The sequence below is a fragment of the Lupinus angustifolius genome, chromosome LG14, assembly GCF_001865875.1.
Source record: "Lupinus angustifolius cultivar Tanjil chromosome LG14, LupAngTanjil_v1.0, whole genome shotgun sequence".
Taxonomy (NCBI): domain Eukaryota; kingdom Viridiplantae; phylum Streptophyta; class Magnoliopsida; order Fabales; family Fabaceae; genus Lupinus; species Lupinus angustifolius.
In genome coordinates this window covers 7,935,540-7,951,709 of record NC_032022.1, presented here as the reverse complement: position 1 = coordinate 7,951,709, position 16,170 = coordinate 7,935,540, and the positions used below count along the sequence as shown (strand labels likewise).

General features: G+C 37.4%; 1 protein-coding gene across 1 annotated transcript; it reads left to right on the top strand.

The window, feature by feature from the left end:
• Window positions 14,436-15,493, top strand: LOC109326347. Its single transcript, XM_019559038.1, has 2 exons — window positions 14,436-14,655; window positions 14,961-15,493. Exons 1-2 carry the CDS (start codon window positions 14,436-14,438, stop codon window positions 15,491-15,493), a joined length of 753 nt encoding a protein of 250 aa, XP_019414583.1.

Below are 16,170 nucleotides of genomic sequence, written 5' to 3'. Positions count from 1 at the left end.
AACCAAAACCCTAACTACATACACTAAACCCTAATTAAATAAAGTAAACCATCATTCAATACACTAAACCCTAACTACATACACTAAACCCTAATTAAATAAATTAAACCCTAACTACATAGCCTAAACCCTAACTACATACATTGAACCCTAATTAAATAAACTAAACCATAACTACATACATTGAACCCTAATTAAATAAACTAAACCATAACTACATACATTAAACATTAATTAAAAACATACTCTTAAAATCTAATACACACTCTTAAATTCCAATACACTCTCTTATATTAATTTTTAAATTTATATTAGTTATTCTAATTTTTTCCCAAAAACAATTTCAGTATAATTTTATTAAAACGATCCGACATCAATATTTTCATTCATTGTTTTTCCAAACCTCATGCAAACATTGAATGACTTCTACTTACACTACAATGAGGTGATGGAAGTCTTCGCTAACTACTTCCAACTACCTTCTCCACCGATAATTATGAAGCTCATCCAACACAATAGATTGATATGCATGTTGCACCTGAGTTCCCGCAACATTATGAGAGTCAAACTTAGACGAATACTTATATGCAGACATACACTAAAACACCTGCTCCTCAACATCAATAACAACAACAACAACCCTTTGAGTTTGAATCTTCATCGCAATTTCAAGGAATGCCATCAATATTTGGTACTAATTCAACTACTCCATTGTCGACATTCAACTCTCAACAATATTATCACCCAACAATGCCTTCACAAGTTGAACAACAAGCTGAAGATGATGACGAAGAAGATGAGGAGGCGCCTCAATTGGTTAGTGGTAGAACCGGACAAGTAAGACAATGTCAACCACAACAATAATAACTAAGAGACCAAACTCCTCGAAGGAGAAAGATACCTGGATGTGGCACATCATCCCATAGAAATCACTAGGAAATTGAAAAATTGTATTGTCGTTTTCTTGTTTTTATAATGTAATCATTTTCCAATTCCTAGTAAAATTATCAATTTTATTTTCATAATTTTGACTTCTTATTTTAATTTATGAATTTCATTTTTATACAACTAAAATCATAAACCTTAAGTAAAATAAAAAATCCTAACTAAACTCCCTAAATTAACCCCTAAAAACCTAACTAAACAACTGTGTAAAATAAAAATATGAAAAATCATTTTTCACCATGTCTGATTGAAACTCGTGTTTCAAATTCATGAGTAAGGAAGTCTTGCATGGTATACACGACTTCCATGGAAGAAAGAGAATGCCAGTAGAACTCGTGCATGGCAGGCACAATTTCCTAGGGAAATCATATTGCTAGTCCACGACTTATTTATTTTAAAACCTATACAAAATCGTGGATGACATTAGCGAGTCCCTAAAAAGTTACACTAATTCCGTAAATATTTTAAAACCTATACTAAATGCGTGCCATATGATTCTTTTAAGTAAATGAGATAATTTATATAACTATCCCCTGAACTAGGCTTGTGATAGGCTCAAGTTATACGTTTTTGAAAGCCTACTTATTTAAATAGATTATATTTTAAACTATAAAAAAAACAAATAATATATTATTATTTAATAGACCAACTTTTTATTTAATAAACATATTAATATAACTATTGTTATTACAAATAATATATTATTATATTAGATTTTATAATTGTTAGTATAATTTGTAATTCAGCTGGTTAGTTTTGTTAGTTGTTAGTTATACTATTTTTAGTAAGTAGGTAGTTGGCACAATGATATAAATAGAAGGCAATCATTCATCGAAATGTAGAACTTTGATATTCAATAATAAAGACGAATATACATACCACAACTCTCTCAACTTTATCATCTTCCTTGATTCTCTTTATTCATTCTATTCTGTCATCTCATCTCAACATTCTTCTTCTAATGTGAGTGAATACTGCTTAGTGTAGTTCTAATAGTGGTATCAAGAACTCTATACAAGATCCTGTCTAAATCAAAAGGCTCGATGGGAGGCACCTGAGACAGTAAAGCAAGATGGAGTCAAATTCTGTGTGAATCCAAGAAGAAGGAAATGCAAACCATGGACAAGAAAAGGTGACAGAAAATAACTACACAATGACAAACAACAATGGATTTGCGATGACCTTGCCCATACTTGATGGCAAGAACTATGATAGGTGGAGGAATAAAATGAAATCAATATTTGGATTCCAAGAAGTCTATGAGATTGTTCAGAATGGTTACCATGAAATTGGGGAGAATGCCACTGAACCTCAAAGAACCACCTACAAAGAAGCAAATAAAAACGACTGCAAGACATTGTTTTTGATTCACCAGTGTGTAGATGGAATAAACTTTGAGAAGATTGTTGGTGCTGAAACAACAAAGAAAGCTTGAGAGTACTTGGAGAAGAGTTGTGAGGGTGCTGCAAAGATCAAGAAGGTAAGGTTGCAAACCCTACACAAGTAATATGATATGCTCCAAATGGATGAAGGTGAGATTGTAACGCCCCAAATGTCTCCATAGATATTGTGCTAAAAAATGGGTAATTTTTTCTAATAATGTAATATAATATTATTTTCCTTATATTCGTTTCCTTTTTGGGACATTACTCATAGAAACATAAATTGCGGAAAATCAATAATTGTTACCTAATGGTAACCAAAAACAACTCAACATATCTTTGAATAGTTCTTCATTAAAATAGGGTGAAACGTTAGTACAAAATACAAGGCGGAATGAAATCTTCGCCTAAACTGAAACTATACAAAATAGGTTGAGTCATTCAACACTTCAAAAGTACCCTACAAAGATGCCCTAATCCAAAAAGCAAAACAGAACTAGAAATGGCTCCTAATGGCTATCTCTAGTGTCCTCGAGGGCACTAGAACACTCACTCGAATCCTCCTCCATTTAGAAGTCAGAGGAGAGATCTACTACCTCGATGGAGTTCTCTATGAAGATCAACTCCACACAATCCTCCTTCTTTGCTTTCAGTTCCTCCTCAGCTTCTATCTCCTCCACCGTGTCATACGCTGAATTCAGTGACCTAATCTCTGCTCTCGCATTTGCCTGAGGTTCGGGCATGGTTCGCCGAGCGGTTCTCCTCCATGATGGGAAACAGATCACACCGTCTCAACTCCTTCATCTCGTAGATGGCTCTGTAGCAGCTGGTCCGTGACGAGTCACAAACTGAGTAGATGATATGGCAAGTGTCAGCCTTCGATCTGGCAAAGTGAAGGAAGCCTCTAAGTCCACATGATGGGATGAGAAGCACATCGAGGAGCCATCACACACCATCTCCATCTCTAAGGCACAAGGGTCTGTGTAGGTGTAGTGATTTCCGTCAATCCTCCATGCCCCCTTATGGGACATTGAGAATCGGTAGCTCTGAATCCTCGCTGAATGGTCCATCTCAACAAGAACGCCTACCGAAGACAAGCAGAAATAAAAGGGAGTAAGACATCTAATGAATATTATTCATTGACGGTCTGGAATTACACAAAATATTACATCTAGACAGACATTAATAATATACACAATATATATCACATACATAAATGCAAATGATTAATGATCTTATAACTTAGACCATGGCGATCAATATCCACGAGCTCAATGTATGAATGTTATGTTTATTTCATTCATCCTTACACCAATATCCTCCCAATAACCTATTCGGAAATAACCAATAGTACAGGTCCCATAACAAGCCCATTTGAATGCACCAAATTATTTCTCATAAGGATATATGATCGATGTGTTCCAAAAGAACTGTCCATTTCAGGATGGTGTTATATCAAACACTTTATGAGAATCCCTCTCATCGATTATGATTGCAAAGAGGGGTTGTCAGAGATACAATGCACTTGTCTCACCTAAACTTTCCTTAAGATTTTGCTGACGAATCACTGCCATTGCCATCCCTCTCAAAATCGTGGGGCTCGTTCGTCTCCCATAATTTTCCTCTCCACTACTTCATTATTCAAAATGAGTATGCACACTAACCGAGGTTAGCCGATCAAATCTTTTAATCATTCTTTTTCATGATCGGCCCCACCTAAGACATCTCCCAAAGGAATGCTTCTTGTGGGACCCTATCTTACATCATCATGTAATAGAGGAATAACCCCCTTACCACTATGAACCATCGTTGAATTATCCTGGACGGCCACATGACCAAGCCTCTTACGGTCAGACGACCTCGCTGTGTAGTATCATGTAATCCTTTTTGGGCATCGCCCTAATCACGACATCACCGTCACAATCCTTGCCCTAATAAGGCACAAGAACAAAGGTAACTGTATAAGTTTGTTGATTTGGGCACTAGACTCCTCACCTGAGCCATGATCTCTCCCAAGTATTAAATACACTTCTCACTCAAGCTAGGGCTATTGCCTAAGCAATCAATTAATAAAAAGTAATCAAAATTATTGTTTGTCTCTCGCCCAAGTGAGAGACTATTGCTCAAGCGCCAAATTCGTCAAAATAGACTCAATTTACTGTTTGGCTCTCGCCCAAGCAAGAGATTGTCGCTCAAGCGATAATTTCACCAAAAACTAGCCGAAATCACTATTTGGTCCTCTCCCGGGTGAGCGATTGTCGCCCGTCCGCCCAAAACCTCCCAAAACAGGCAAAACACATGCCTGGCCCTTGCCCAGGCGAGAGCCACTTGCTCAAGCGAGGGTGGCTTGCCCAGGAAAGGGTGGTCCGGTGGCCAGGACCACTCTCTTTACCTTTTGGGCCACCAAATCGAATACTTCCGCTGTTTTCGATCCCTACGCGTTTTTAGTTTTCCAAGTTGTGTTCCTATGTGGTTAACTACCATATTACTTGATATTTTAATCTATTCTAAGGCATACAAATTAAGAAATTATTTTTACTTAATCCAGGCACGCAAACATTTGATTAAGTACGGGTTTCTTAATACACAAATATAACTCCAAACTTTTGAGGTAGTTTAGGAGATCCAAGTGTCATATTCGGAAACCACTATGTCACAATGTATTCTCCCTCTCCTCAGGTTGTTGAATGATTGATTCCCTTTAAGTGTGAATGGGTAGGTTGTCCGACTTCGGAAGCTTCGAAAGTAAACACAAAAACAATTAGTGATTTACGAATTAAATTTTTACACCTAAGGTAAAAACATCGTTTAACCAATTTAATAACTCAATCGCTTTCATCCATCCGGTCCAAGATTCATATTCTTCAACCATCCTTTTTTCATTGAAAGTCTTGTTCACTATTTCCATCATTTTCAAGGTAAGATTTTAATAAAGTTTATACTTTTATCATCGCATAAATTTATACTTTCATGGTGACTTTTTAAGCCATACTCACCAGTTTAAGGTAAGTTTCTTAATCAAAGTCCATACTTTTAAATCAATATCTCCTAAGTTGACCTTACCACTTTAAAGAAAACCATCTTAAGTAGATTTCATATTCTGTATAATAGTTTTCCATGGTCATTTCAACACATTCTTTTCTAATACAACTACAAGTGTTGATAGTGTTGATCTCATACTTAAAACAACATTTTAAATCAAGATATCATTTGTTAATCTTATCACTTTAAAGTAAGTTAACTACAGTAGATTCAACAAGTTCCATGATCATTCAACACCTCCAAATTTTAGGATAACCTCAAGGGTTAATAGGTGTTGGTTTCATAGTCATTAACAACATAATAAAAGTTGGTATTTTTAAACCAAAATATCATTTGTTAAACTTACCACTTTAAAGTAAGTTAACTAAGGTAGATTTAACAAGTTTCGTGATCATTCCAACACCTCCAAACTTTAGGATAACCACAAGGGTTAATAGTTGTTGGTTTCATAGTCATGAACAACATAATAAAAGTTAGCATTCTTAAATCAAAATATCATTTGTTAAACTTACTACTTTAAAGTAAGTTAACTAAGATAGATTCAACAAGTTTCATGATCATTCCAACACCTCCAAATTTTAGATAACCACAAGGGTTAATAGGTGTTGGTTTCATAGTCATGAACAAAAATGAATCATATTTTCAACAAAAATCATCAAACTTATAAATATTTAGCTTAGAAACATGGCAAAATAAATACTTTCTATCTTGTCGAAGACTATGGTTTCTCAAGCCAAAAACAAGTGAAAAGATTCAAACTTTACATGGTTCAAAACTCCTTAAAGGTTCCTTTAATTTCATATTCATCCCCTTTCACTACAATCAACAAAATTCATACTTTTAAATACTAAAAACAGCCCCATGAACAACAAGGAGTTCATGGTCTCAAACACAACATTTTAAGTTCAAGAAAGCACATATTTAGAGTTTTGAGCATAAAAAGAGCTAGGAACATTATTTGAAAATTTCAACGGTTGAAAATGTTCTTAACATACATATAAACCTCATACTAAAATTTTATAAACATCTAATGGTTAGATCTTAAAGGATGAAGAATCAAAAATGGAGAATTACCAAAGGATTTTCAAAAAGAGGAATGTGTAAGAGGTAGAGGATTGATGTAAGAGATTTTGTGTAAGAGATTTGTACTTTTCCTTGTTTAACAAGCAAGCTTCACTCATGAAAGTGATATGACCTCTTCAGCGAAACATTAACGATTAAACCATGCCCAAGTCTTGTCGGCTAATAATCGGCCGAATATTACAAATATCCTGATTTCGGTTTCTAGTTAGAACTTTGAAACACAAAATTTGGAGTGAAAAATATCTAGAAATGTGTTATGGATGAACTTGATGTCTATCTTGACTCGAAATAATATTTCGAAACCAATGATGCAATCGGAATTCAATTCTGAGTTACGGAACTCAAAAACACGTTTTGGGCCGAATCCGGGCCCGACAACAGCTCAAAATCTTTTCGTCACCACAAATTATGAAAATTTTCAAAAAAATAGGAATTAAAAAAAAATAGACAAACACTCAAATATGTTTTAGCCTAAATAAATACCGATTAATTTCTGAAATTAATCGTTGGTAAAATAAATAATTAATAACACATACACAGAAAATTCACTGTGTTATAATCATTCCCCACTTATAAGATTTTCGTCCTCGAAAATTAAGTGTACCTATTAAGAAAGCAGATAGAGGTAGGACTCCTTCATGATCTCCTCGACTTCCCAAGTCGCATCTTCTCCATTTGTTTGGCTCCAAATAACTTTAACTAAGGCATACTCCTTGCCTCGCAACATTTTCACACTTCAAGCAACAATTCTCAAGGGCATAGTTTCAAAAGTGAGATTATCCTTTAGCTGGATTGAATTAGGTTTAATGATATTCGACGGGTCACTTATGTATTTTCTGAGCTGGGACACGTGGAAGACATTATGTAGGTTTGACAATAAAGAGTGCAATGCTATTTGGTAAGCTACTGGTCCGACTTTCTTAAGGATTTTGTAAGGTCCTATGAACTTAGGGGTAATCTTACAGAATTTAAGCACTCTGGCAAAGCCATTTGTTGGAACCACCCTCATGAAGACATGATCTCCTTCCTTAAAACTAAGAGGGTTCCTCCTTTTGTCATAGTAGCTCTTCTACCTGCTCTATGACGCCTTCATGTTTTCCCTTATCATTCTTATCTTTTCCACCATCTACTGAACCACATCGGGTCCTAGTATCAGATTCTTTCCTGCTTCAAACCAGCATGACTATGTTCTGCACTTTCTGTCATAAAGAGCTTCATACGGCGCCATGCCGATACTTGAATGAAAATTGTTGTTGTAGTTGAACTCTATCAAATGCAAGTAATCCGCCCAACTTCCAAAGTGTTCCAACACACATGCTCTCAGCAGGTCTTCCAAAGATTGAATAGTCCGCTCAGATTGGCCATCCGTCTACGGGTGGTAAGCTGAACTCATACTCAATTTGATATCCAAGGCTGGTTGCAAACCATTCCACACCTTTGAAGTGAAACTTGGGTCCCTATCTGAGATGATTTTTGTAGGAATACCATGCAATTGGACAATCTCTTTGATGTACAAATCCGCTAGCCTTTCCAAGGAGTATTTAATATTTATTGGTAGAAAGTGAGCTTTCTTCGTCAAATGATCCACTCTCACCCAAACTGCGTCATAACCCTTATGAGTCCAAGGAAATTCGCTCATAATATCCATTGTGATGCTATCCCATTTCCGAACGAGATACCCAAAGGTTGAAGTTCTCCTACGGGTCGCTTGTGCTCGATCTTTGCCTTCTGACATGTTAAGCAGCACGAGATATACTCTACCACTTCTTCTTCATATCGGACCACCAGAACATCTTCTTCAAGTCTTGATACATCTTGGTAGCTCCAGGATGAATACTTAGTTTGCTCTTATGGGCTTCGTCAAAGATTGCCATTTTGAAATTGGAGTCTCTTGGCACACAGACTTTATTTTTGCATCTCAACACTCCATCGGTTCCTTCTTAAAATTTCGGGGCTCTTCCTTCAACCAACAAGGTTCTCTTCTCTTGGAGTTTTGGATCAGAACTTTGAAAACCTTTTAGTTGTTCTAGAAATTCATTTGTTACTATAAGCATACCTAAAGTCAAACTCTTAGGTTTTACTTGCACCGTGAGGCTGAAATTCTTGAAATTCTGAACCAATTCCATCTCCCTGACCATCATGGTTGACATATGCAGGGACTTTCTACTCAAGGCATCAGCTACCATGTTAGCTTTCCCAAGGTGGTACTGGAGATCAAAATCGTAGTCCTTGAGGAATTCAATCCACCGTCTCTGCCTCATGTTCAGCTCCTTGTCGAGCAAATACTTCAAACTTTTGTGATCACTGAATACTTCAAATCTTACACCATAAAGGTGATGTCTCTAGATCTTGAGAGCAAATACGATCGCAGAAACCTCCCAGTCGCACGTCAGAAAATTCTACTCATGTGTTTAGTTGTCTTGACCCATAAGCTACCACCTTTTGTTGTTGCATCAACACGCAACCCATACCTTGTTTAGACGCGTCACAATACACATTGTAGTTCTCCTTCGGGTCTGGTAGAATCAACAAAGGTATTGTAGTCAACCTTTTCTTCAATTCTTGAAAGTTTTACTCATACTCTGCCATCCAGACGAAAGCCTTGTCTTTCCTTGTTAACGTAGTCAGTGGCAACGCCAACTTCGAAAACCCTTCAATGAACTTCCGATAGCATCCTTCTAAACCAAGGAAGCTCCTGATCTCCGTTATGGATTTTGGATAATTCCATTCCATAACTGTTCCTAATTTAGCAGGGTCTACAAAAATTCCTTCGCTTGATATCACATGCCCGAGAAAATTCACCGATTCTAACCAAAATTCGCATTTTGAAAGTTTGGTATAGAGTTGGTTGTCCTTTAACACCCGCAACACTATTCACATATCCTTCGCATGTTCCTCCTGATCTTGCGAATAAATCAGGATATCATCGATAAATACGACCATAAATGTGTTGAGGTATGGATGAAAAATCTGGTTCATGTAATCCATGAACACTACAGCAGCATTGGTTACACCAAATGGCATCATGAGATATTTGTAATGCCATATCGTGTTCGAAAAGCAATTTTCGGAATATCCTCTAACTTCATGCATATTTGGTGGTACCTAGATCTAAGATCGATCTTTGAAAATACGGTAGCTCCTCTCAGTTGATCCATCAAGTCGTCAATTCTTGGCAATAGGTACTTGTTCTTGATGGTGACTTTGTTCAACCGTCGGTAGTCAGTACACAGCCACATACTACCATCCTTCTTCTTTACGAATAACACCGGAATACCCCCTAGTGAAACACTAGGTCTGACAAACAGTTTTTGCAGTAAGTCTTCCAATTGCTTCTTCAACTCCGTTAACTCCAACGGTGCCATCCTATAGGGAGCTATAAAGTTCGGTCTAGTTCTAGGAACCATATCGATAGCAAACTCTAGCTCTCGTACCAGGGGTAAGCCAGGGATATCATCCGAGAAGACTTCAGAGAAATCCCTAACCACGGGTAGGTTCTGAATCTCTTATCCACCTTTCTTCTCAAAAGATGGCAACAACATAAATACTTGAGCAACATCCTTCAAGATTTTCTTCATTTGATTGACAGTTGTGCTTTTGGTTTCATAACAGGATTCGAGAGGATCCTTGAGGTCACTATAGATAACTATTTTTTTAAAGCAGTTTAGAAGAACATGGTTGTTAGACAACCAGTCCATCCCTAAGATGATATCTAATTGGGATAAGGGTAGACATATCAGTTCTATTATAAAGTTTCGTTCATCTAAAGTTATAGGACATTGAGAGCACATCGTTGACACTATGACGAGTTTGTTAGTGGGTGTAGATACAATTAGGTCATAGGGTAAGGACACTATATGCAATGCTAATCGGTTGACAACATCATTAGTTATGAAAGAATGAGTCACAACCGAATCAAAAAACACTCGTAAGGAAACCCTTCCCTTGTATGAGGTCCTCAATCTTAGATCCGCTCATGGTGAACACCCTTCTCTTAGCCTTAGGTCTTGCCGCTTGAATAGTGTTCACTTCTTCCCATTTCAGCTAAGAACATGTCAGCTTGATGTGTCCAAGCTGGTAGCAGTGATCGCACACTAGACAGTTGACACTGAAGTGCTTCCCCTTGCACTTTGAACACCAAGGTGGTGTGTTGTTGTTAGAGTTCTCGACTAGTAAACTCTTTTTGTTGTTGATGTTGTTGTTGTTTCTTTGTCGAAAACCTCTGTTGTTGTAAGGTTTGAAATTCCTCTACTAATTCCCCAAGGACAAGGCATAGGGTTTTTGGTTGCGGTTGAAGGGCTTTCCCCTTCCCTGTCCTTGACCAAAATTCCTTTGGGGACCATAGGAATTTTCGGGTGGAATGACACTCTTCAATGCCGCATTTCTTGCCTTTACACTCTCTTCATAGAGTCGGCACTTGTTGACCAGAGTTACGAAATCTGGTATATGTTGATGTACGAACATCTCCTTAAAGTCTTGTCTGAGTCTATCCTCAAACTTGGCACACTTGGACCTTTCGTTCCCTAGTTGAGTGTAGTGTGGGGCATATCTCACAAAATCCTCAAATTTGGCATAATATTCCCCAACAGTCATGCTCCCCTACTGCAAACGTCGGAACTACATCTATTTCTTGGTCCTCATATCCGCAGAAAAGTACTTTTGCATAAATTATCTTCGAAAATTGTTCAATTGACAACTTGTTGTTCATGTTCTATTTGACGTCTGGTAAACTCCCACTAGTTCCCAGCTTCCTTAGTCAGCATATAGGTCACATAGGTGACCTTTTGTTCCTTGGTGCACATAAGTGCCCGAAAGATCCTTTCCAACTCCTAGATCCAGTCATTTGCAGCATCTAGTGCAAAACCTCCTTCAAACTTTGGGGTTGATGATGACAGAATTCGTCCAAGTCCCTATACTAAGTCGGTCCTTGAGTTGGTTGGGGTTGTTGTTGTTGATTCAGCTGATGCAAATTTGCGTTCACATTCTGAATCACTGCAGTCATTGCAGCCATGAAGTCCAGGTTAGAAGTTAAACACACAAACTCACACAAGAAAGCATGTGAGGCCATGCCCACGGCCGGATAGAAAAGAATCGCTCTGATACCATGTGGTAACGCCCCAAAAATTTCTACGTAGATATTGTGCTAAAAATGGGTAATTTTTTTAATAATGTAATATGAAATTATTTTCCTTATATTCGTTTTCTTTCGGGACATCACTTTAAGTAACATAAATTGCGGAAAATCAATAAATGTTATCTAATGGTAACAAAGAACAACTCAACATATCTTTGAATAGTTCTTCATTCAAAGAGGGTGAAACGTTAGTACAAAATACATGGCAGGATGAAATCCTCACCTAAACTGAAACTATACAAAATATCCTACGCAGATATGCTACCCAAAAAGCAAAACAGAACCGGAAATCGCTTTTAAGGGCTAGCTCTAGTGTCCTTGGGGGCACTAGAACACTCGCTCGGATCCTCCTCCATCTCGGAGTTAGAGAAGATATCTAATACCTCGATGGAGTCCTCTATGCAAATCAACTCCACACAATCCTTCTCCTTTGCTTCTAGCTCCTCCTCAACTTCCCACTCGTCCACCGTGTCATATGCCGAATTCTGCAACCTAATCTATACTCACGCATCTGGTTGAGGTTCGGACATGGTCCACCAAGCGGCTCTCCTCCACAATGGGGAACAAATCACATCGTCCTAACTCCTTCACCTTGTAAATGGCCAAGTAGCAGCTGGTCCGCGAGGAGACACAAACTGAATAGACGATATGGCAGGTGCCGGCCTCCGATATGGCAAAGTGAAGGAAGCCTCTAAGTCCGCATGATGGGATGAGAAGCGCATCGTGGAGCCATCACACACCATCTCCAACTCTAAGGCAGAAGGGCCTGTGTAGGTGTAGCGATTTTCGTCAATCCTCCATGCCCCCTCCTAGGACATCGAGAATCGGTAGCTCCGAATCCTCGTTGAATGGTCCATCTGAACAAGAACACGTACCAAAGACAAGCAGAAAGAAAAGGGAGTAAGACATCTAATGCATATTATTTATTGACGGTCTGGAATTTCACAGAATATCACATCTAGACAAACACTCATAATATACACAATATATATGACATACATAAATACAAATGATGAATAACGTTATAACTCAGACCTTGAGGATCAATATCCACGAGCTCAATGAATGAATGTTATGTTTATTTCATCCATCTTTACACTAATATCCTCCCCATAAACTATTCGAAAATAACAAATAGTACAGGTCCCATAATAAGCCGATTTCAACACACTAAATTATTTCTTGCAAGGATATATGATCGATCTATTCCAAAAGAAATGTCCATTTCAGGACGGTGTCGTATCAAATACTTTTTTAGCATCTCTCTCATCAATCCTGATTGCAAAAAGTGGTTGTCAAAGATCGTATAGTTTGCACTGTGAGAAATGTCTGATCCAATAGAATACCTCATCCAGGAATACAAGGGACTCGTCTCACCTAGACTCTCCCTCAATACTTTCGTGAAGAATCACCACCACCATCGTCTCCCTCAACATCACGGGGCTCGTTCGTCTCCCGTAATTCTCCTCTCCACTATTTCATTATTCATAATGAGTACGTACACTAACCGATGTTAGCCGATTAAATATTTTAATCATTCTTTTTCATGGTCGGCCCCACCTAAGACATCTCCCAAATGAATGCTTCTTGTGGGATCCGATCTTACATCATCACAATAGAGGAATAATCTCCTTACCACTACGAACCATTGCTAAAATACCCTAGACGGGCCACATGGCCAAGCCTCTTACGATCAGACAACCTCGCTGCATGGTATCATGTAATCCTTTTTGGGCATTGCCCTAATCACGACATCACCGTCAGAAACCTTGACCTATTAAGGCGCAAGAACAAAGGTAACTGTATAAGTTTGTTGATTTGGGCATAAGACTCCTCACCCGAGCGACGGTGTCTCCCAAGTATTAAATACACTTCTCACCCAAGCTAGGGTTATTGCCTAAGCAATCAATCAATCAAAAATAATCAAAATTATTGTATGTCTCTCGCCCAAGCGGGAGATTATCGCTCAAACGACAAATTCATCAAAACAGACTCAATTTACTATCTAGCTCTCGCCCAAGCGAGAGACTATCGCTCAAGCGATAATTTCACCCAAAAATGGCCGAAATCACTATCTGGTCTTGGCCCGGGCGCCCAAAACCTCCCAGAAACTTGGCAGATCTTCTTTATAATATCCCTTTTTTTGAAGATTAAAAAATGGAGAACTACCTTGAGAGTTCTTAGAAATTCAAAAGTGAAGAGGGGGAGTGAAAATGCCAAGTGTTATCTCCAAGCTAGGAGTTGACTCTTAAAGAAAAGGAAGTCAGATTTGGGGAGGGGAAATACCAAAGGATTTTCAAAAAGTGGATTGTCTAAGAGGTAGATGAGTGATTTAAGAGATTTTTTGTAAGAGATTTGTACTTTTGCTATTTTAACTTGCAAGCTTCACTCATGAAAGTGATATAAACCTCTTCAATGAAACATTTGCGATTAAACCATGCTCGAGTATTGTCGGCTAATACTCGGCCTGATATTAAAAATCTCCCGATTTCGATTTACGGTTAAAACTTCAAAACAAGGAATTCGGAATGAAATTTTTTTAGAAATGCGTTATGGATGAAATTGATGTCTATCTTGACTCGAAATAATATTTCGAAGCCAATGGCACAATCGTAATTCAATTCCGAGTTACGAAAATCAAAAACACGTTTTTGACCGAAATCGACCGAATTTGGCCCCAAAAGCTGCTCAAAAACTTTTTGTCACATAAAATTACGACAATTTACCAAAAAATAGGAATTTACAAAAAAAAGACTAACACTCAACTACAGTGTAGCCTAAATAAATACCAATTAATTTATAAAATTAATCGTTGGTAAAATAAATAATTAATAACACATACATAGAAAATGCACGGTGTTACAGAGACAATTTTAGAATACATTACCAAGATTATATCACTCACAAATCAGATGAGGTCATGTGTAGAGGAAATTAAAGATCAACAAGTGGTGGAAAAGGTGCTTAAAACACTAACTTCTAAGTATGATCATATAGTTGTTGCCATAGAAGAATCCAAGAACCTTGAAGAATACAAGGTTGAGGAATTGCAAGGTTCTCTTGAAGCTCGTGAGTTTAGGCTAAAATAAAGGAATGTAGACAAGAACAATGATGAGGCACTCTAGGCAAGATTTAATAGAAAAATACCTGATCATGGAGTAGGAGAAATAAATAAAGGAGATAGAACAACAAAAAGAGAACCAATGAGAAAATGGTCCTCATCTAGGAGGTATGACAACAATACCATGAGGATTGGTGAGAAACATGAGCAAAATAGTTAATACAATAACTCGAAAAACAGAAGAAAACCATATAAGAAGATAGTGCAGTGTTACAGCTATAGAAACAATGGTCATTATGCATCACATTGCAAGTCCAACAGGTGGCAAAAAGGGAAGGAAGAGAAGTTAGGCTGACACAAGGTGAATGCTTACATGATTCTAAAGAAGATCAGTGTCTGCTTATGGATACAACAAAGAGTCATCAAGAGTATGCTAAGGATGTTCAAGGTATTGATTTCTGGTACTTAGATATCGGGTGCTCAAACCACATGACTAGAAGGAATGAGTGGTTCAACACTCTTGATGAATCAGTGAAGAGGAAAGTGAAATTTTCTGATCTCAATTCAGTTGAAACTGAAGGTATTGGAAAAGTCATGATTCAAAGAAGAGATGGTAGAAGATCCTACATATCCAATGTACTCTATGTTCCTAAAATGAAGAACAATTTTCTAAGTCTTGGGCAACTGTTGGATAAATGGTACATAATGAAGATGAAGAATGGAGTCTTGAATGTGTTTGATGAGGACAAGCAGATGATTCTAAAGACACTAATCTCCTTAAACAGAACCTTTAGAATTCATATACATATTGGTGAGCACAAGGGCCTTAAAACCATAGCATATTAGAGTTCTTGGTTATAGCAAGAAAGGTATGGGCACATAAACTTTAGCAGTTTAGAATTTCTAATAAAAAAATGAACTTGTGTTTGGATTACCATACATTAGAGTACCTAAGTCACTCTGTGATGAATGTGTAGTAAGCAATCAAGCAAGTAAGAAACTCATTTGTTTCTAATGTTCCTTCAAGAAAAAAGAAACCTCTTGAGTTAGTCTATTGTGATGCGTGTGGTCCATTGGAGGTAGACTCAATTGAAGGAAACAAATACTTCCTAACTTTCATTAGTTACCATACTAGAAAAGTATAGATCTATCTTATAAAAAGGAAAAATAAAGTGTTTGAGAATTTTTAGAGATTCAAGGCACGTGTAGAGAGAATATGTGATCTGAAACTGAAGAAGCTAAGATTAGATGGTAGAGGTGAGTATATGTCAACTAAATTTAGTGAATACTGCTTCAACGAAGGAATCCATCATGAGGTGATAGCTCCATACACACCTCAACACAATGGCACTGCTCAAAGGGAGAACAGAACCATAATCAATATGGTCAGAAGCATGTTAAGATATTAGTGTCAACTGCATCATACATCATCAATAGAAGTCCATATAAAATATTAGGCTATAAAACTCTTTGATGAATGTGTAGTAAGCAATCAAGCAACTAAGAAACTCATTTGTTTCTAA